The sequence below is a fragment of the Bos javanicus genome, chromosome 2, assembly GCF_032452875.1.
Source record: "Bos javanicus breed banteng chromosome 2, ARS-OSU_banteng_1.0, whole genome shotgun sequence".
Taxonomy (NCBI): domain Eukaryota; kingdom Metazoa; phylum Chordata; class Mammalia; order Artiodactyla; family Bovidae; genus Bos; species Bos javanicus.
In genome coordinates, this window is record NC_083869.1 from 11,985,643 (window position 1) to 12,009,762 (window position 24,120).

The 24,120-nt window shown below is 36.8% G+C and overlaps 1 protein-coding gene across 1 annotated transcript in view; it reads right to left on the minus strand.

Moving 5' to 3' along the window:
- ZNF804A (zinc finger protein 804A) overlaps positions 1-12,914 on the minus strand; it is a 350,091-nt gene extending 337,177 nt beyond the window's left edge. The window contains exon 1 of the mRNA XM_061433437.1: positions 12,233-12,914. Coding sequence (XP_061289421.1) covers positions 12,233-12,343 — 111 coding nt within the window. The 5' untranslated portion in view covers positions 12,344-12,914. The remainder of the gene's footprint in view (positions 1-12,232) is intronic.
- Between the last annotated feature and the right edge of the window lie 11,206 nt (positions 12,915-24,120).

Here is a 24,120-nt window from a genome sequence, read left to right on the forward strand (position 1 = left end):
TATTGTACTTATTTTATGCAAGGTACTGAGAGAAAAGAGAAGAATTTCTCACAAGACCTATAGTATCTATAGCTGACATAATTGTATTGGCACTTTATGAATAAGTCAAAATAGTTGGCATGTTTAATGCCTATAAGGTGAATAATTACTCATAGTATAGCATATGTAAACTGAATTATTGATACAGTATTTTAATTAAAATAATTTAACATTATAATTAATAATCTCTGTAGGTTTTTTTTCCTTACATCATCAAATCATGCTTACAGCTATGTTAGGCACTGTACAAAGAGGATCAATTTGTTTTGATTCATTATTATCATTACTATGACTATTATTTAGGTCACAAACACTTTCTGTGGAATAATAGGCTAATAGATTGTCTTAAATGTGGCTGTCCAGGACAGCAATATGTAACATGCAACATCTGAAATTTTATTGATATTATTCCACCAAAAAAAAAAAAAACAAACAAAACCTTGGGAGCTTTTGAGTAGCAGCACATATCATAGTATCAACTCCTTTAAATCTTGATCCATAAAAAATGCATCTTTCATGTTGTATCAATAATTTCACAATGATTAGTAACACAAGCAGAACAGTTTGTCTTATTTCATGCACTGTGTACATTTTCCCTAGGAAACCTAATTCCAATTTCTATGGAGAAAAATCCATTAAATTTTAGTAAAACTGGGAAACTTGAGTCTCAGATATTTTTTAGCTATTCTCTAATATCATGTGTCAATCATGAAATTAATGGTTAGATTTCACAATTTGACATGTTTTTTTATTTTGTGCTATAGCTATTTTTGTTTTAACAAGTAATGGTCTTCATAGTCCACTTTCCTTTTGCTTAATAATGCAGTCCCTGAAAATGTCAATCAAATTTAATTACAAATTAACTATAACAACTAACTGTAAGATAACTATGACATAAATGGGATATTAAGAATCATAAATCTAGTAGGTTGGAGGTACTTAGAAGAAACCAAAAATATCAAATTCAAGAATGAAAACTGATACTTTCACAGCCAAGAATGATGATATAGTAGGCTATAGTTAGACATCAAGGCTATGCTAGCTCCATATTACTACATGTATCTCATGTGACTGAAGTAAAGAATGGCCAAGAATAATTATTTGAGGAAGTACACAAGTAAACTATATAGCAAATACATCATACCTGTTTTGCATTTCCTTACTGACTTGTCGGTAAAATTTTAAAGTGAGTTTTGGTTAATAAACTGTGATAACCCTATAGCTGATAAATTTATTAATGTATGATTATTTACTATATGAGCAAGAGGAAATGTTATGTCGCCCCCTAGTGTAAATATTAACTCTGTAACACCAGAACTGCAGTGATCCAAGACATTGCAAAGGAATCACAGCTACCGAAATTATTGAAGAGAGTTAAAAGAAATTCCAAGATTTGCTAAAGAACCAGCATCCTAGAAGTACAAAATATAAGTTTCATGTACTTTATGAGCCAAATGAATCTTTTATATCTAAGGTGTTCATAAGATTTTCATTTCTTTATCTACTGGAATATTTAGAGCCCAATCCATTTTTAAGGGAGATTTTATGACTCTTGGGGTGAAGATAAATATGTACGAAGTGTCATGGATAAACAGGAAAAAAACAGAAATCTTGATACTATTCAATACTAAAACTGTCCAAATTATGTAAGAGGGGCTTCCCTATGATAGCTCAGTTGACAAAGAATCCCCCTGCAATGCAGGAGACCCCAGTTCAATTCCTAGGTCTGAAAGATCCCCTGGAGAAGGAATACACTACCCACTCCAGTATTCTTGGGCTTCCCTTGTGGCTCAGCTGGTAAAGAAACTACCTGCAATGTGGGAGACCTGGGTTTTATCTCTGGGTTGGGAAGAACCCCTGGAGAAGGGAAAGGCTACCCACTCCAGTATTCTGGGCTTAGAGAAGTCCTTGGGGTCACAAAGAGTTGGACACAATTGAGTGATTTTCACTTCATTTCACTTCATACATACTGAATTGAATAGATGAGATTCTAGATATGAATGTTCCAGCATGAAATATTGTCAACAGCTACCCTCATTTATTGGGAGTTTATTAGTGTCAAACCTTGAGTGAATTACTGTACTTGCTTCATCTCATTTGATACGTAAATCTGTTTCCTAGGTAGGCATTGATATTAATATCATCTCTATTTAAGGATAATATAACTGATAGAGAGGTGAACTTTACCAAGATTATAAAGCTAGTGACAGGTGTGGAAGATTTATCTTTTGTGATCAGTTACCTCTTTCTTTATTATTATTAACATAACACTTATTTTCTTGAGCTTCTCAAAGTGCCTGGCTTAATTAATAATGTTTCCATTCTTTCCTGTACTTCAGTGGTCCTATAACACAACTTCAGCCAAAGAGATATAAGCAAACACTGTTGAGCAGGACTTCTTTAAAAAAAAAAGAATATTCAACTTTTCATCTGTCCTCTTTACTCATTTTTTCTAACTTAGAATGAAGACAGCTGGAGCACTAAACACCTTACAAATGAAGGGAAAAATACAAATAAAATCAGAGTCTTTAGTTTTTACATTCTTGAGCCACTTTATATCAAAATATACATAGTTTCATATTTTAAGTGTATTAAAATTATATTTAAGTGTGTTAAAAATTTATATATATTAAAAATACTATATAGGTACAGAGTTGATGTTTGGGATTCTGCTAAAAGTCTTACTCTCTATTAATTGATACAGGGGTCTATTTACGATCTGAGCTTAAGTCCATCTGGTTATAAAGTATGCTTTCAACCACCATATTTCCCCTGATATGCTTGGAGGCCACTAGATCATGTCACTTGAGAGGCTTTCATTAAACAAGGAGAGAATTCCATATTATATCCCATCTTCCTGTCTTTGACCACTTGTAAGTAAAATCAGGTTTAAATCTCTCATCATTAAATCCCTTCTTTCTCTGTCATTGGTCTCACTTCCTCCTCTATTACTTATTGTCCAAATCTCTTGCTTTTCCATAATTCAATGAGTTTGGCAACTTTTGAAATTCCCTCCAAACAAAATTTGCTTGTTTCACATCAAATTCTTTAGGTGTTTCTTATCTGAAAGACAAAAACAAGGCAATTTGGCTGGGGTAACCTTGAATCACTGTTAATACGCTGACCTTCCCCATGCCCCTACTCCCAGGGGCTGAATATGGAAGGAAATTTGTGCACTAGAACTAACAATGCCCCTCTGACGTGATAATTCAACAAGGGTCAGGAGAAAGATCTGAGGCTCAGAATAGGGCTGTGTATAATTCAGACAGTAAAGAATCTGCCTGTAATGTGGGAGAAAGCCAGGATGTGATCCCTGGGTTGGGAAGATCTCCTGGAAGGAGGGCATGGCAATCCACTCCAGTATTCTTGCCTAGAGAAATCTCCATGGACAGAGGAGCCCAGCAGGCTACAGTCCATGAGGGTGCGCAAAGAGTCAGATACTTCTGAGTGACTAAGCATGCACATGCTGCTGCTGCTGCTAAGTCACTTCAGTCGTGTCCGACTCTGTGCGACCCCATAGAAGGCAGCCCACCAGGCTCCCCCATCCCTGGGATTCTCCAGGCAAGAACACTGGAGTGGGTTGCCATTTCCTTCTCCAATGCATGAAAGTGAAAAGTGAAAGTGAAGTTGCTTAGTCGTGTCCGACTCCTAGCGACCCCATGGACTGCACATAATTCAGTCTTAAAGGAGGCATCCCAGCTGCCCAAGAACTCTTGAGTACCTCCCACAGGATTTCTCCTCTGTCCTGGTTCACCATTCCACTGCTAATCACTACCCGCCCTGGGATTATCAGAACCAATTTTAAACTACCCTGTATTTCTAATAATATCAGTTGCCACAAGAACCCCAGAATTGCCAAATTTTTCTTCATTTCCTGGATTTCAACCTCCATTGGATTATGTTACATCCTCTTTTATGACAAAATTCTCTATATCACTACATGTCTTAAAACACTTGGATTGTGTCTTGAATTCAGAAGGGTACCTTATCAATGAAATCTCTATAGCTTCAGAGTTTTCACTGAAGTTTCACTTCACCATTTTGCTCCTGCTGAAGTTTGTCTCTCTTGAAAATCCTTTCTTCTGTATCTCTCTCAAGAGACAGGTGACTGTTTATCTCCCAGAGTTCTCCTAAGGAAGTGCCAGCACAGGACAGTATCGTCCACACTCCAGCTTGGTAATCTTCAATCATTCTCCTCCCTTCCCTCATCCCTAAAACTCCCCAGCTCTGGAATTCATTTCCGTGAAATGCTCCTCTGATGGTCTTGCCTTGCAACCATCCATGTCATATTTGAGAAAGGAAAGAGAAGCCCCTGGGAACTGTCAGGCACACTTGTCTAGTCCCAAAAGTAAGGTGTGGTTCTGTGATCAAACATACACAGGCTCACAATCCACTAATACCAGACAAGGTCCCTGATGCGTACCAAGTTAAGTAGGAAAAAACAAGACCACTTTGCAATCGTGTTTGGGGACAGACAAAAACAAACACGCTGTTTTTGTTATGAAACATCCCCATCTGTCAGCCAAAACAAGCAAAAGCTGCTTCCTTACCCTAACTCTGTTCCTCTTGCCTCTTAGAGAAAAAGCATTAAGACAACCAATCACAGAACTGGTCCTTCATTTTCACAGAACAATCCAGAATAAAACAGTATTTTAATAAACTTCAGAAAAGCATCTTACACTATCCCCAAACCTATAAAATTCACTCTTATTCCCTCATCATGAGATGTCTCAAGGTTCCCCTTGGAGTGCAGTTCATCTTGTTCCAACAAGGAACAGTATGTCCCGCTTGGGTATGTTCAATTAGTGTGGTGTTATGGTAGTTTCTAGCTGGTAGTATATTTTTCATGAAGACACGGGGTCTCAAAGAGCTGGACATGCCTGAGCAACTTTTACTTTCACTTTTCGAGAAGGCAGTGATATGGACTGAGGGATACAAAGCAATCCAGGAAAATATTTAAAATAAGGTTATTAAATGTTCCTCTGGAAAATAACAAAAACTTTCCACCTTAAAGTCTATCCATTTCAAGCCCCAAAAGTTTAACAATGTCAATTTCACCTATTTCCAATTAAATCCAATTGAAATTGGATATGATTTATATTTGAAATATTGAGTTGTCTTATTGTAAGAGACAACATAAAAGATATAATAACTGATCCTCAGTGTACCATTTCAGGTTCTCCAGACAAACAGAACCAACAGGAAAGATGGAGAGAGAACTATTACAGGGGTGTGGGGGGCTGGTGAGGAAAAATTACATGGAGACAAAGGAGAGGAGGCAGAGGGAGGAAAAGAGAGAGAATTTTATTTTAAGTAATTGGGGATTGATTCTGGTTGTGGGTTTGTTGAGCTTGTGTAGGACAGGTCAGTAGGCTAGAAATGCAAGGCAGGCTTTGATTCTACAGTCTTGAGGCAGAACATCTTCTTCACCAGGAAACCTCAGTTTTTTCTCTTATAGTCTTTCAACGCATAATGTCCATCCACATTATAGATGGTAATCTCCTTTATTTGATATCAACTAAATATAGACTTCATTAACTATATCTATAAAATACCTTCAGAGCAACAAGATTAGCCTTTGATTAAATAACTGGCTACTACTCAGGGCTTCCCTGGTGGCTCAGATGGTAAAGAATCTGCCTGCAATGCAGGAGACCTGGGTTCAATCTCTGGTTTGGGAAGATATCCTGGAGAAGGAAATGGCAACCCACTCCAGTATTACTGCCTGGAGAATCCCATGGACAGAGGAGCTGGTGGGCTACAGTCTATGGGCTCACAAAGGGTCGGACAAACCTGAGCAATTAATTCTTTCACTTCATTCACTCTGGTTGATACCTAAAACCAGTTATCACAGTCAGCATAGCTCATTTTTCTAAAGCTATGTAAGTAAAGAGTGTTTTCTTATTATTTGAAAATAGCACTGTCATCATAAACATTTAATACATTAAATGTACTTACACTTAGGAAAGTATATAACTTTCTTCTAATGGTGCCAAACCATTATGAAGGAGTCCAGAGTACTACATCAGGTAATGGATTCTGCTATTTTGACAACTAGGATTGAGTTTTAATTATTTATTATCCCACTTTATCTTATACTGTGCTAGGAAGTGTAGTGTAACACATTTATAAAATTAATGAAACTTTGCCAGTTGAAAACACGATCACAATATTGTATACATGCTAAGAATTTTCTCAGAAGCAAAGGATAATTTAGATGAGATAAAACAGATCAAATGGTTTCAGACTAAGATTTTTAGAGAACAGAATTAATAAAATTATTAACATTGTGGTCTTAGCCACCAGGGAATCCCCAAGAATACTCAAGGGGTAGATCCAAGTCTCCCGCATTGTAGACAGATTATTTACTGTCTGAGCCACCAGGGAAGCCCAATATTGTAATTAGCAGTATAAAAAAGTGACAGATTGCTATGAATTGTGGCTTCAGCATACTACAGGTTAAAAAGACTATTTTTTCTTTCTTTCTGGAAGGATTACTCAAACTCTTTATATACAACAACTGCCTTCAATTTATCTCAGGTAAATAAGATCACTGGAGAAAATTATTTCAACCCTGTATTATGATTACATTTATTTAAAAGTATGATTTCCCCTATATATACCTTCAAAAACTATTTTCTAAGTATACTATATGAGTTAAACATGTTTATCAAAAGTATAAGTTAAAGAATAAAATTACATTCAAAATTAATTTTTTAAAAGACTAAAAACAACACAAATTACCAAAAACACCAGTGGTCTAAGTGAAAGTTTGTCTAGATATACAATCTGGAAAATACTGTAAAGCAGTCCAGCCAATATATAGTAAACAGTACAGAAAGATGAGTATGTGGAAAACTTTTCAGAAGACTCCTGTCTACCTAAAAGTTGGTACCATGAAGGGTAGACTGACGAAAATGTTTCTGACTACCTTTATGTAAAATCTGGTTCTCAGACTAAACAAGGGATGGAAAATTCAAGTGCCTTCATTGATCAGGACTGTATAATTAGATAAACTTATATAACAGTAAAAACAAAAATAGTATCAACAGTAGCAAACTGTGAAGTGTATTCCTCTTTGAATGGTATTTAAGCTCAAATATTTTAAAACACAGCGCATACTCAACAAACTACTTCTGCCACCTGAATTTAGTCCTGCATACAACTATCTGAAACCTCTGGATTAGTGGTCTCCAAAACTCTTGCTGTATTTTCAGCAAAAAAGTAGTAACAGTCATCAATAAACTAGAAAATACCGGTGCATAACAGAGAAGTTACGTCATAAGATAGCGTGTCACTATTTGAATTTCAACTATCAAAAATAACTTACACAATATTTGATAAACCAAAAAGGATATGTTGGAATCATGGCTATTACTTGACAACATCTGTCTTAAAATACTGCTTACATTTTTGAATAGGTTATAATATCAATATTTCAATCTTATGTTCCTCACTCCAATAATGTGTTCTGGAAATGCACATGCTGTAAAGCTCTACTGGAATACAAAACAAGTATGACAAAGAATATATGACACCTTAAGTTCAGAAAAGTGAGACACAAGATGGTCTTTGACTCTGAATGCATAATAGTGGAAAAGAAACCTGGAACAAATATAGAACTGATTATACGACTAAGTCTATAGCGTGGGGAAGTTTAGCCACATATTATTCACCCTAATCCACCTTCATTCTTGACCATTCTTGAGAATATTAATCTAACAATGATAACATCTCAGTAGCACAAATTTAACAACTGTTTCTTTAGTCTTAGGCACAATCCTAAATGTGCCACATAAATGGGTTTTAGTGATGGAGGAACCTTTTAAATTGTAAACCGTAGGAGATACAGAAATGTATAAGGGAATGACATAATATTATTATAATGGTAATGAGAACAAGTTTATAGAGTATATTTCAAAGACCTATCTAATTGTAGTGAGTTCCTGTATACACAAAGGAAAAATCCAATAAATTTTTCATACTTTCAAAATGAATATATATAAAAATATCTTGAGTGATAAGAAACATATAAACTTGTCAAAATTTGTGAATATTTTTTTCAACACATTCAAAATGAACAGGCACATACATGAATACATCTTAACACAATATTTAGTGCATAATGCTTAGCACAGATCCTGTAGTGCCTAGACTAGTGCTTTGCAATTAAAGCATCTCAGTAAATCTGAATGAACTAAATAACAATATGTTTAGAAATGATTAATACGTCAATACATCTTAACAAACCTGGTACTAAATATTTTGGAAATGGAGGACAGCCTTCAGAAGCAAGGTTTAGGCAAGACAAAAATTATCCATGTTCACGTACTGGAAGACAAGAAATAAAATAAATTTGAATTCAAACTATTCTGTGAGTCTGGTACTATTTATTTACACCTAAAGACAAGTGGAAAAGTAGAATGTCCTCAAACAATAGATGACACCTACACCTCTTTATCAGTATGGAGATTATGGTACCAATTGCTATAGATTCTCTAATTTAGCATAAAAATTATGAAGAAAATTTGTCTAGAGTCAGGAAATCTGCATTTTAATAGTGACTCACTTTTTGACCTCAAATCAGCACTTCTTTTTTCTGAATTTCAAAGTCTTTACACAGACATAAAACTCTTGTGAAATAAAAAAATGCTGGCAAACTGACAATGCAACAAACAAATCAGTAATGATTTCCAAAGTTCCACAAACTCCAAATTCCATAATAAAAGTGATTACATATATATGTAAATTCTTTTTTTTAATATTTTTTTAATATTTTGCATTACAATTTTTAAATAATTAGGGCAAAAACTTCTGTGGATCAATTGCAAAATATAAATATAAAAGAATGTCTTTATCCAATAAACAAATGCATACACAATGGTGGTTTGAGATAATCTAAGTAAAAACAATGAGAATACATGGATGGTAAACTTTATTCACTGCTATTAAACCACATAACTTATTTAGACATATTCTGGAGCATTAATAAAATATTAGCTAATTTTTTATTCCATGGAATTAAAGCTATATCACAGATATGATACTGTTTACAACAGAAATCATCACAGGTAGAGTGACCTTTGTCTTTGGAGGTAAGACCGTGCAAAACTGAGATTTGTGTATTTTCAGTTAAAATTGTGAAGAGAAGTATATTTAAAGGCTCAGGAACAGGGTCAAGGTTAACAATAGGCTTAGTCATTAAGTATCCTTAAAAATTTATTGTGTGAGGGACATAATATGACCGTTGGAAAGGTCTGCACATTTTTAGAATCTCCTCAGTATGAATATGAATTCTAGATTTAGGACTAAAGCAATTAATCAATGTCATTAAACATTGAGTTTTATTCTATAACTTTATAGATAACTTCTAATTCATGAAAGAACACTGTATCAACAATTACAGCCTATCTTAAATCAGTTCAATAATTTTAAAGACTATAAAATGTTTTAAAAATATGAATTTAAAAAATATTTGGAATATCCATTTGCTTTCCAGTGGCTGAAAATAATTGGAATTTCTTTGAAAAAAAAAATCCCTAAATGGATTTTACATTTTAAGTAAAATGTTTTTTCCTGAAATAGGAAAAAAAAAATGAGATATTATTAAAATTCTTTAAACTTAACAAATTTCAAAATACAAAAATGTGATGATGTTTTTAAAGGCAAAGTTCACAATATGTTAAAATCAAATAGGCAAGAAAGTAAAAAAGATCTCATCACTTCACTCTATGACATGACAATATAAACCCTTACATTAAAATTGTGGAACATATATATTTGTAAGATAATATTTGTGTTTCTTATTAAGGTTGTTATTTCTGATAAGTCTCAGGTTCAGTTTTCTGTTTTTAGCTTGCAGTAAGTTTTAGTTTATAATAAGCTCTCATAGCATCCTACTTGCTGTAAAGAATATAGTTTTTGGTAAGTATAGAAAAGTATTTCCTTAAAAAATTCATTTACGGATATATTTAGAATCTCTTCTATTATAAAAACAGGTATGAGTCTCATTCTCTTCAGTAACAAATCATCAAAAGACACAGAAAGTAAACATATGACATATATTACTTTTTAAATTAATATTTTCAATTATGGAGGAACCACATATGAAAATCCACATGATTTCAGTCAGTATAAATATCTTGCACAGGAAACACAAACTTGGGCAGTTTGTAAGCACAATGTTGAAGGATTAGCTATGAAGTTCATATAATTTTTTTTTTACTATAAATAAGAAAAATGTGATAGACCTATTTCTAAGCCTTTTTAACCGAATTTGTTGCTTCTGACATTTGCATATATTTAGATTTATTCATCTAATTTAGATAGCTTCATTTAAACATCTATCTTAATTTGAAGATAAAATAGGCAGGTCTACACTTTAACCTATCTTTCGTCAACATGAGTGATAAAGAACTAATCAACTTCAAACATACAACAAATATCAGCCTTATCAAGTTCAATCATTGTTGGAAGCCCAAAGTTGACTTAAGAATCAAGATTATGGAATTTTAACAAGTTGAGTTTTGGCAAATAATTTTTTTCCCCTATGAACTTTATTTCATGGTTTTATTACCTACACCATTATTATAATTATGGAGATGAGATCTTGTTCAATAAGTCTGTCTTTTCTCATAAGTGAAACATGACTTAAAAAACAAACCAGTGCATACTTTCTTCAAAACAGTGTTTCCCCCTTAAAAAAATTACCTTTACATATTGTTGAGTTCTCTGAGTCTAGCCAGAATATTTTCCATCATTCCCTCAGCCTGTGCCTATTGCTCTGAATGGTACTCTACTGGAAGACCACAGGAGAGTATTTTCTTTGATCAACAAGAGTAAACAATCTTATCCAGACAAGAATAAAAGCAATAAACTAAGTCTGTTTCTTTATGTCTTAAATGAGCTGAGAGGAAGGTGTCCAAGAGATTTCAAGGGAGAAAAGAAAATAAATAAATCACATCAATGTCAGAATTCACTTAAAACTTCAGAAGAGAACTTTTCATTCTTGGAAAACACATGCACAGCACATTTTTTAAAAAATTATGTAGAATATTTTAAGATTATATAAAGAAATGCAAGTTAAGAATACTCTACTTTTGGACTAATTGAGTCTGTCCTTACACTTCTCTACTTATTCAGGGCTAAGCAATCATCACTTTGTATAGTGGGGGTGGGGGGTGTTGCTTGCTAAAGGAACCAGGCTTTAGTGATGCATATATTTGCATACCATCATCTCACTCTGGCTCTACTCTGCCTTACTAAGCCTAATAAGTCTTCCCTCCTAATAAGCCTTCCCTGTACTTCCTTTTTTTTTTCTTTATTGAAGTGTATACTTCTCAGGAGATACGAGGTCTTGCGAATCAGTTCTGCAAGGAGGTTTTGTAGCTAAGAGGGAATGGGAAAGGAAAAAGTAAGAGCTGTGGCCCTGTACTATCTTAATGCTCAGCACATTTCTCACCAATCAGGAGTCCTTTTCATACTAGAATGCTGAAAAAAGCAGCTCTGTGGTCCAGTGAGAACCTTCCAGGACTGCACGGGCTCTGTCTGGCACGTTTTTCCTTTTTGGCTCTGATTGTGTCAGAATGCTCACCGCACACACTCATCAACAACCTCTTTTGAGTCAATAGCTTAAAGTTGATGGCCTGGGGTTCTGTAGTCACTCTGTTAAGCTCTGAACTGACAACTTCTCACTAGAGAAGTTTGCTGCCAGTCCTTCCAGAGACAGCCTGAACACAAACTCCTGAGACCATCACTCAATCCCGCCACTTGCCCCGGGCCACCGGTCACATGGCTCTCTGCCTCCATAAAGACATCCACATCCTTATTCACCTTCAGCTTCCTAAGCCGACAGAGGTTATAGGGTCACTTGGGGTTAGGGTTATTTCCGTTTCTTTCTTAAAAAGAGGTCCTGTTAACACAATTTGCATCAAATAAGGAGAAACTGTGGTAATTTTCACCGGTGCAAATGAGGTGGAGAGTCCGGAGCGTTGGGGGAATTGTCAACCGAAACCTTGGACCACAGCTTCCCTGAGTCCTGCCTTTTTCTACACCAAATTCTCACCCCACGCCCACAAGATAAAGAAACGAATATACTGTAAACCCGACTGAACAGCGACACCTCAAAGCCTCACAGTAACCTCAATCCTCTAAATGCCCTCTTAAACAGGAGAGAGAGGAGAGAAGCGATTACCAGAGTTTTGTTCCCGTTCTTGCTGAGAGGGCCCCGGAAAACTCCCTTGATGTTGCGAAAGTGTCCGTTGCTGAGATGCGTGGAGCTGATGACAATGTAGTAACACTCCATGGGGCAGCCGCCGCCTCCTCCGCCGCAGCCGCCGCTTCCATGCACCCCGCGCCCGCCGCCGCAGCGCGCCGGGGCTGAGGAGGGTGGGTGAGGGACCCGCCGGGAGGGCGAACCGCCGCCTCTCTCGCACGCCCTCCGGAGACAGGCTCACTACGCGCCTCTGCCCTGCGCGCCGAGGTTCCTCCGCCTCTGCATGCTCGCTGCGCTCTCCCTAGCAGGCTCTGTTGCTCTCGTAATTTCGACTAAGGGCGATGCACCCAGCGGGAGGATCCCGGGCTGGGAGGGGCCGGACAGGCGGAGAGGAGCCCAGCCCGAGTCAGTGCCGGCCGCGCGGCCGAGCGAAGCCGGGCAGCGGGAGCCGCCCGAGCGGCAGCGGCGGCGGCGACAGCAGCATCCCCCGCGCTCGGCGCCCGCACTCGGAGTTGCTGCTTCTGGCAGGCATGAGTGTTATTATATTGAGCGGCGTTGCCGGTCCATTGCACTGAGCCAATGGCAGGGAGCCACTGGGCTGATACTGAGAGCTGTCAGAGGAGTACATCTGTCACCCGCGGCCTCCCCCCCCGCACTCCCCCGCCGCCGCCGCCGGGACCCACGGCCGCGCCGGGCCGGGCGCGAGTGGGAGCGCGCAACGAGCGGGCCGCCCCCCGCGCGGCGCCGCGGCGGCAGAGGGCCAGGGACGCGACGGGCACCGCGGGCGGGCGGCAGAGCGGCCCGCGACCGAGAAGTGGGAGACTCCTTTAAGGTGGGGGCGGAGGGGAGAATGTGGAAACACGGAGATTTCTTGCCTAGCAGTCGGGGAAGGGGGGGAGGAGACGATAAGGGGGATAAATAATAATTCAGAATGAAAAGCTAACCGCTTCCAACTGCCGCGTTTCCAGGCAGGTGCCAGCAGCTGCTTCTCTCTTGAGATAGTTGCTACCCATTTGGGTTTGGCTTATTTGATTTTATTTGGTTTTTAATGTGGTTTTTAGGATGGAGGCTGAATCCTTTTGAGAGTCTTAAGAGAAAGAAAATGTCCCTCCATCCACCACCACCACCCTTTTGTAGAGATCATAGGGATTTGTGTTGATAGTTTTGGGGGGTGGGGAGGGATGTTATGGGGATACAAGTGAAATGGATAAAAGGAAAAAGATTCTTGGCTTCTGTGCTCCTCGACCCGGAGTTCCCCTCACCCACGTCCCCTGAGAACCTGGGTTCTTCCTAAATTGCCAAAGCAGAACGGAAAGCGATGCTTTGCCGCAAAGAAGCTGCTGCTACGAGCTTGCTTTGCATTTCTGTACAGTTCTTTTCCCGCTACAGAGAGTGGTAGCAAACAAAAGCCTTTGCCCTAGAAGCGACCTGAAAGGAAAATCTCTCTCAAAGGAACTAATGGGTTCGTTAGGCAAGTAGGGATGGGTTCTACCGCGTTCCCTGAAGAGAAACCACCGCGCAGGTTTTTAAGGGGCCAAGGTAGTCGCCGGTCTGAATGTGCCCTCCTACCCTGCCTCTCACCTAGTCGATTCTCTCTTTATGTAAGTTTAACTCCTCGTAGGTGGTAGGGTGAGCGCATCCCATCAGGTATATATACGACTCATTAGTCCGCACTTAAAAAGATCGATAATAGTGGGAGGCTGGGAGATGGTGCCTTCAATGGATTTACTGAAGGCTTTATTTTCCTTTTGCCTTGAATGGCTTAATTGGTTAAAGCAGATTCCAGCCGCTCTGATGCTCCTGTGTCAGAGCATACTGCAGTTTGATCTAAACTGTGTTGGTCTTGTTTATTTGAAGGTCAGGAATTCAAAACAGTCCATTTTGAGTGTCCCCTATATATGATTTTATATAGCAGTTACTCTGCAAACCACAATATGGTCCTTAAATGAATCTGCCAGTTTGAGTTCACTCTTTGAAAGAGGAAGAGCAGAGAGAGGAAAAGAGTATTTTTAAGAGAGGCAATAGTCATGTGAGTAATTTATACCTTCCAGGGGTGTAAGAGGGGAGTGCTAGATTCATGCAAGGGAAAATCTCCATGTGTCATGATTCAATTCAAACAAAGAAAAAAGTTGGTATGAATTGATCAAAGCTCATTATGAAGTGTCACAGTTATTTAAAGGTACTTGGCTAAATTTCTCAGATATCCACTTGGGGGAGTATGGAAGTCCTGGGAGAAAGAGAAAGCAAGAATTTACAAAACTTCTATACTCTGTGGAACAGATCCCTAAATAATTTGTTACAATTCAGTATGAATGTAATCTTATAAAAAATATTTAAGTGATCTCCTCACCAGCTACTGTGTGCAAATCAAATCCGTTTTGGCTCCTTTGATTACAATTATTTTTATTTTTACTTTATGTTTTGAGGAAGCAGGCATTCTCTGTACATATCACGTTCGGAACAGTTCATGACCTATATTATTTTCATTATGTCTTTTTAAGTTTTGGAAACTTACAGCTGTTAGACGGGAGACCGAATCTTCATTTTTACTGACTCAAACTAAAGAATCCCCTAAAGAAATGGAAGAGACCCCATAGTGAAAAATCAAACAGTGTAGTTTTCCTGTGTGTGAAAAGTGAAAGTTACTCAGCCGCATGTGACTCTTTGGGACCCCATGGACTATACAGTCCTTGGAATCTCCAGGCCATAATACCGGAGTGGGAGTGGGTTGCCTTTCCCTTCTCCAAGGGAATTTCCCAACCCAGGGATTAAATCCTGGTCTCCTTTATTGCAGGAGCTGAATTTCCCGGCTGAGCCACAAGGGAAGCCCAAGAATATTGGAGTGGATAGCTTATACAAGTCATATAATCTAAGCTAGATTTTTTGTAATATTTTTCTCTCAAAATACTTCTGACAAAATGTTCAGATCTGTGTCTACATCAAGAAGCTCAATTTCCATTTCAGGAACCACAATTACACGAATGCCCCATGGAGCAGAATATCGTCTATATGGAATGCCATATTGTGTTTCTATGGCAAAGTTAATGTATAATATATACCATACATATGACACACATACATGTATATGATGATGTATATATCCTAAAAATAAACTTTAGTAAAATAATCTCAGAAAAGATTCACTTTACTGTCATAATAGTCTACTTTTGCCACTTACAAGCTTGAGGATGTGATGGGGTAGGTTTTGACTGCAAAATCTAAACCCGTATATAATTGGTGATAAACATAACATAGATTTGTTGCTAATACATGGAGGATGCTGAGATCTAAAAGGAATGTAGTTTTTTTTTACATAAAATGTATTCTTATTTTTTCTCTACACATGAGGTAATTTATCTCAACATTACTTGATGCTAAGTATAATCAGCAAGATTCTGTACCTACACCTTGAGCTTGCACAGACATATATCAGAAGAGAGTGCAAATTCAATTCCTTTTATTTACACTCATTTCAATTGAGTAGCCATATCCATAATGGTCATTCAAATAAAACTACTAATCACACTATGTGGTATTCATTATGCCATTACCAATGAGCTTTGTTGCTGTTGAACTCATCACTACATCAATCTTAAAATTCAAGAGAAAAGTAAGCCACCACCATGTATATTCTGGCTTCTAATAACAATAAACAATTCCTAAGCATAATGGAATTCTTCTATTAAAATGTGAATTTTTTTTCCTTTGAATTTTACTGAAAATGAACAGAGAAGTCAAGAAGGAAATCAGGACTTCCCCACCATTTTAGAGAGAAAGCATTCCTTTATGTGGCAATAAATTAAAATTAGTAAATGATGATAAGGGTTTTGCTGGTAGGTCAGATGTTAAAGAATCTGCCTATAATACAGGAAACCCAGGTTCCATCCCTGGGTCAGGAAGATCCCCTGGAGTAGGGCATGTCAACCCACTCCAGTATTCTTGCCTGGAGAATTCCATGGACAGACCATGTGGTCACAGAGAGTCAGACATGACTGAGCAACTAACACAACAAACAATAATAAATTACTGTGAACTTCCATTTTGCTCTTTCCATTTCTTTCCTTTTACCACGGTCCAAAGGAAGTAAGTACATAAGTATCTTTAAATGTCCTATTGTGCTGCAATCTCTTTAATATACATGGTCTGTTCCCATTATTTCAAGCAATTTCTGACATGGGTTATTTCTATGAAACAATACCACTCAATTCAAAAAATAAAGATTTCCCTTTCAAAGACTTAGAAAATTTACATTAGGTCAGCCATCTAACTGCTATTGTAAATGTGCAGAATCAATATTTTTAATCGTAAAATTTAAAAATATATTTTATGGGATAATTATAGATCACTTGGGTTTAATTACCAACTAAATAGCTGAAAAAATTACAATTAATAAATTAAACATTTAAGTAGTTGACATTATTCTTAAAAAAAAACAAAACCCTGCAGTTCATATTTTGCCACACTACACTTAATGGCTCAGTGGTAAAGAATTCACCTACCATTTCAGGAGACACAGATTCAATCCCTGGGTCAGGAAGATCCATCCCCTAGAGAAGGAAATGGCAGCCCACTCTAGTATTATTGCATAGGAAATCCCATGGACAGAGGAGCCTGTGGGCTAAAGTCCATGGAGTCACAAGGAGTAATAACTGGGAGACTAAACAACACTTTTAATTTGCCCTTTCTACAGGTGTGGTTTCCCCTTTCCATCACTGTGATTCACATCAAGATCCTTTTGCTCTGTGCCTGTAATAATTTACCTCACTCTTGTTCCTCATTTCCTTTTGCTTAGTCCAAATGCACAGCAACTGAGCATTGTTCCTGATCTGTTCCTGTCTCACACAAAATTTCAAAACAGTGTTACTGCCGTGAAATGTAAAACCAAAGTTCTACCTTCTGTCCCAGACCAGTGGCTGGGCCCTTGCATCCTGAATCCCTGTTGTGATTCTTTCTGTCCAGTTTTTCCAGAGGAAGTAAAACTTCCCTCAGTTTGCCTACTGCTGTTTGAGACCATATGCTGCTACCTTCGCATACTTGGATTTCCTACTTTCTGTCATTACAATCACAGAATGCTTTTACTCCATCTGGATAACTTCCCATTGCTAACATAAAAGATCCACAAATTAGATCAGCCTCTGGGTTCCAACAACTCAGCCTTACCTTATCTTACGTGAGCTTCTGTGAACCTAGTTTCTGTTCTTATGTCATCATTAAAAAAAAAAAAAAAAAGCATATTTCAATGCTATTCAAAAGTGTCTCTGATGTAACCTTAGTGATTACAGAACATATAACTGGAATTTAGAACTTTCCTGTTTATTACTATAATAATCTAAAAGTATCTGTAATTAAATTCTGTCATTATATATCTCTTTTGTTTGCATTCATGTTTGTGATCACATTGGTGGCAGGTATTACTGCTTTTATTGTTTTGGACTAATGAGGAAATATCTAGGAACTTAACATATAAGTGTTTTGTTTATTCTAGGATGAGATCAAATGATGTCATGGCATGCTATATGGCATAAAATGGAGAAAAATGGTGAGAGAACTGCATCACATACAGTATTCATATTCACTCTACTCATCAGACATACGTAGATCAGTATTGACACAAATTCTCATAAACATATCCATGTTTTGAGATAGGATTTGGTTTAAAGCAAAGTAACATCATCTGTTGTATTAAATTAAGATTGATAAATTGGATATGTTTTCAGTTGTATTTTTATTTGATTTCTATTTCTGTTTTGTATTTACATAAGAACTGTAAGCATATGGGGTTTTATAATTAGTTTGATATTAACATATTTCAGTAAAATTATGTTACTAGTGAACTTAATCTATGCTAGATAATCTTTAAGAAATATCTATATGCTATTTAAGTATGAGAAAATTTTATATTCTAATCATGGGATAAGTTTTGAATAACCATTACTGACTTTATCTGAAGCTGACAGTATTATGGTGTGATTTGAAAGAAGATAGTGACTTTTTAAAGTAATTATCAGTTAATTATTACTTACAAGTAGTCCTAGCTCCCTTTTCCTGTTTCTGTATCTCAAATCTGCTGGATTTAAATGTAAGACCTATTAAAAACAAATACAGATTTTAACAAATCTTATACCCCATCAATTGTAAGATGTATTATTTTTATCTCCACTATAAATAAGGCACAATACCAATTAACTGTAAGAAGCCACTGATTTTAAGATATCTGAGTTACAGAGATGTTGGAAAAAAAGCCACATAATAATCAATGATATATTGAACATAAATTTGGGTAGACACTTTCACAGTTAATACTTAAACAGAAATCACTTTAAGATATGTCCAACTAAAACAACTATGGAATATGGTCAAGTAATGATTCAATTTTCTTAACTTCAGTTATTTTACCTCTAAAAGAAAAGGGAAAAGCCAAATATGATCCTATGTATTGTCAAGATTTAATTTTTCTGATACTTGGCAACTTCTCTAGAGCTGATATTGGTCAGGCCTGGCAGAACAGAGCACCATTTTAATTTCCTACTTCAGAATGTGTATCTTAAATATGTGTTTGACATCCAGAAATTGTGGAAATGTGTAAATTTATGCAAATGTAAATAGGTAAATCTTATAATTTTGTAAGCCTGTGCTGTGCTGTGTGCTTAGTCGCTCAGTCATGTCTGACTCTTTTCAACCCTATGGACCAGATTCTTCTGTCCATGGGATTCACTTGGCAAGAATACTAAAGTGGGTTGCCATACCCTCCTCCAGGAGATCTTCCCAACTAAGGGATGGAACCCGGGTCTCCTGCATTGCAGGCGAATTCTTTACTGTCTGAGCCACCAGGGAAGCCCAGGTTTAACCCTAGGAAGTATATTAAGCAATTTATATTATGTCTGAAAATAATGGTAGATCACCTATTGGCCAATATATTTATCCAATACTGATAATTGATTTTACCTTTTTATTCACTTACTTTTCAATTCTAATAAGTAACATTGGGATAGATGCCAGAAAATGCTAATTTAAGAGTCAAAGCCACATATCTAATATGTTGCCAAATAAATTAATATAATTGGATGCTATATAACTAATTTACCAAAAGGAATAACATTAGGATATCTTATTGTAAGTAAGGGAAAAGATGATCAATTATTACATTCCCATGCTTTACAGTCTTTTTGGAAAGCAATTTGGCAACATAACTTTTGACCTAGACATTGCATTCCTAGGACTCTGTACATTGAATAAAAGGATACTCAAGAATACTTCGCACAACATTGCTTAATTGTTCATAGTTATAAAAAATGGAAACAGAGGAAATATCAGTAAGGGTAGATTTTGCATTTATTGAAATAAACTGTATCTGTACCCATTGATTTGGTATTATTATCTAGTTGTTTTATTGCATAAGAAATGTGGTGCACAGATGAAAGAACAGTATTAAATAGGATCTGGTTTTGTATTAAAAAAAAAACAAGATCGTGTATATATTTGTAAAATAAGCAGACATGAATATAGGTAAGGGTATTATATGTAGGTTGTTAACATTCTTTAATGTCAGGTATGCGGGATAATAAGGGATTAGAAGAGAAGGAAAAAGCTAGGGAAGAATTATGATTAGGTTAGTGTTAGTCGCTCAGTCATGTCTGACTCTTTGCAGCCCCATAGACTGTAGCCTGCCAGGCTCCTCTGTCCGTGGAATCCTCTATGCAAGAAAACTGGAGTGGGTTGCCATTCCCTTCTCCAGGGGATGTTCTCAAACCAGGGATCGAACCTGGGCCTCCTGCATCACAGGCAGATTCTTTACCATCTTAGCCACCAAGGAAGTCTACTATTATTAAGTTAGGGGAAATGCTAAATTTTAGATTTTTAACAAGATTGAGATGAATTTCAGATGAACTAGTAGAGAGAATAGAAGTGGCCAGGTACAGATTAAGGAGTCAGGGTCAGATATTCATTTAAGACGACTGGCATATTGGTGCAATTTACAGACATAAGACTGTATAAGATCACATGAGAACACGTGTAGATAGACAGAAAACTCCAGGACAGATAACAGTTGACTCTGTGAAAAGCAGTTTTAACAGGAAACAGGGAATAAGCTGCCAGTGGGGCTCAAAACAAAGTGAACATGATACATTGGAAGCTCTCCCTCCCAGGAAAAAAAACGGTAGAATTTAAGGAGAGACTGATCAACTCTGAGGCCTGCTGTTAATAGCTCAACTAAGATGAGATCAGAGAAGCGATTGCCAGTTGTACACATTGAAAGTCATGCGTGACCTTGAAAAAGCAGTTTCTGGAATATACAAGAAATACTGTGAAGAATTTACAAGAAAACAATTAATTCTGAAACCAAGCTAAGAAATCAGGCATGTGTCCTATTTGTATGAGAGAAATTTTGTGGAAATATTGCTATATATAGACAGATGTGATGAGATTTAAGAATATAATAGAAGATCAAGACTCAATATTGTCTTTTAACACAACCTATATATACTTGATGGAGAAGGAAATGGCAACCCACTCCAGTGTTCTTCCCTGGAGAATCCCAGGGATGGGGTTAGAAAGGGCTTGCCGGGTGGCTCAGTGGTTAGGCATCTGCCTGCAATGCAAGAAAAGCAGGAGATCCCGAAATTGGGAAGATCATCTGGAGAAGGAAATAGCAACACACTCCAGTTTTCTTGCCTGAAAAATCCCATGGACAGAGGAGCCTGGAAAACTGTAATCCATGGGGTCACAAAAGAGTCAGACATGACTTAGTAACTAAACAGGGCATATATACTATAACTCCCCTCCTCTCCAGTAAACCTTTTGCTAATAAGTGCAAGAGGATGTGGACACTTTCACTGAGGTTTTCAGTTTACATCTGGTCATATTGATTTAGAATCAAATAAACATAAATTTAAACTGTATGTATTTTTATTAATTTATTAAATTGATTTATAAATTATTTCACAGGAATCATGAGCCAATGGTAAAATAGAGATTTCATATAATTCAGATGGGAATATTAGTAGTATAATATTTATGAAAATAAATTTGAAAATATGTATCATAAACCTCACTACCACTCATAAATTTGTTTATCAAATGACCCAGTTCCCTACTAAAGCTGATTGTTCCATGGTGGGCTCCTGAACCAAGCAAGTCTGAGAATATCTTACTAAGTTTCATAATGGGCCAATATTATCTTGTGTGCCAGGACGCTAAAAAGCCTAGAAAGATTCATGTCAATGTATGACAAAAACCACCACAATTTTGCAAAGTAATTAACCTCCAATTAAAATAATTAATTAAAAAAACAAAGCCTAGAAAGAAGTGATTGACATTATTTTCACAATGTATCCTTTTTCTATATAAAGAATGGTGAATGTACAGACATACTATAAGACCTACTTGGTTTCACATGTTTCTATGTGATAGATAACTTAGAACCTATATGATAGAATTAGTTGTTAGTATGAACTGGATTTTTTATAGATAACTGAATCTACAGCATTCAGGTTTAAAACATGCTCATGAGGATTCTGCATTCTAGTTAGGAATCTTAAGGTTAAGAAATCAAATATTTATTTTTCAGGCATGCACATGATAGACAAATGGGCTTCCCAAGTGGCTCAGTCATAAAAAAAAAAATTGCCTTCCAATGCAGGAGACATGGGTTCTATCCTGGGTTCAAGAAAACCCCTGAGTTGGAAACTGCAACCCAATCCAGTATTCTGGTTTGGAAAATCCCATGGACAGAGGAGCCTGGTGGGCTAAGGCCCACCAGGTTGAAAAAGTCAGATATGACTGAGCAACTGAGCACACATGACACACAAATACTAAAACAATAAAAATGCAAATAATGGAAAATTGTTAAATAATACATGTAATCCAAAATATATATTATTGCAAACAATTTTATAATATTTTAATGTCATAAAAACTGACGATGAAGAAAATGTTGGGACGACCCAGAGGGATGGTATGGGGAGGGAGGAGGGAGGAGGGTTCAGGATGGGGAACACATGTATACCTGTGGCAGATTCATTTTGATATTTGGCAAAACTAATACAATTATGTAAAGTTTAAAAATAAAATAAAATTTAAAAAAATGACAGACATAAAATTGAATCTATATATACAAAAGAACAGCCCTATGCACATAAAAATATATACAAAAATGTGACTTCACCATATTACAACAATTCATTAATAGAAAAATCTCTCAATGGTAAAACTATGATTATTGTTATTTAAACATTTTTGCAGGTGTTCATATTTTAAGTGGATACTTTTCCCTTCAGTTCAGTTCAGTCTCTCAGTTGTGTCCGACTCTTTGTGACGCCATGAGTCTCAGCATGCCAGGCCTCCCTGCCCATCACCAACTCCCGGAGTCCACCCAAACTCATGTCTGTCGAGTCGGTGATGCCATCCAGCCATCTCATCCTCTGTCATGCCCTTCTCCTCCTGCCCCCAATCCCTTCCAGCATCAGAGTCTTTTCCAATGAGTCAACACTTGACATGAGGTGGCCAAAGTAATGGAGTTTCAGCTTCAACATCAATCCTTCCAATGAATACCCAGGACTGATCTCCTTTAGAATGGACTGGTTGGATCTCCTTGCATGCCAAGGGACTCTCAAAGTCTTCTCCAACACCACAGTTCAAAAGCATCAATTCTTTGGCGCTCAGCTTTCTTCACAGTCTAATTCCCACATCCATACATGACCACAGGAAAAACCATAGCCTTGACTAGACAGGCCTTTGTTAGCAAAGTAATGTCTCTGCTTTTTAATATGCTGTCTAGGTTGGTCATAACTTTCCTTCCAAGGAGTAAGCATCTTTTAGTTTCATGGCTGCAATCACCATCTGCAATGATTTTGGAGCCCCTCCAGAAAAATTCTGACACTGTTTCCCCATCTATTTCCCATGAGTGATGGGACCAGATGCCATAATATTAGTTTTCTGAATGTTGCACTTTAAGCCAACTTTTTCACTCTCCACTTTCACTTTCATCAAGAGGCTCTTTAGTTCCTCTTCACTTTCTGCCATAAGGGTGGTGTCATCTGCATATCTGAGGTTATTGATATTTCTCCTGGCAATCTTGATTCCAGCTTGTGTTTCTTTCAGCCCAGCGTTTCTCATGATGTACTCTGCATATAAGTTAAATAAGCAGGGTGACAATATACAGCCTTGACATACTCCTTTTCCTATTTGGAACCAGTCTGTTGTTCCATGTCCAGTTTTAACTGTTGCTTCCTGACCTGCATATAGGTTTCTCAAGAGGCAGATCAGGTGGTCTGGTATTCCCATCTCTTTCAGAATTTTCCACAGTTTATTGTGATCCACACAGTCAAAGGTAAAAATATCTATTTTTACCAAGTATTAAGTTCTAGAAAAATATATTAAGTTCTTTCAATTTATAAAAAGTAAGGAAAATGAGAAACTATAGAAATATAAATAGAAAACATTAGCTATCTGAAAAACATGTTTTTCTATAAACATGAATGTTAATAATTTAAATTATCCTAAGCAAGGTAAAGATTTTCAGATTATAAACTAACAAGCAACATTTCTAAATATACAGTGATAGAGAATTTGAAAGTAAATAGATGGGTGAAGATAAAAACAAAATTGGAACAGAAAGAAATACTACTACCCTATGAAATAGTATTTAAGGCCAAAAACATTGAAAAGTACAGTTGATTAAGAAAATATTATAGTTACAAACATCTATGCACCAAATGACATAAGAGCAAAATTTATAAAGCAAAAGATTTTGTAGAAATAAGCAAAACATAAAAAGGAATAATTCATAAAAGAAATATGAATAAACATAAGATATTATTAATTCACTTTTTCTATCAGATTAGCCAAAATAAAAATTGATAGCATAT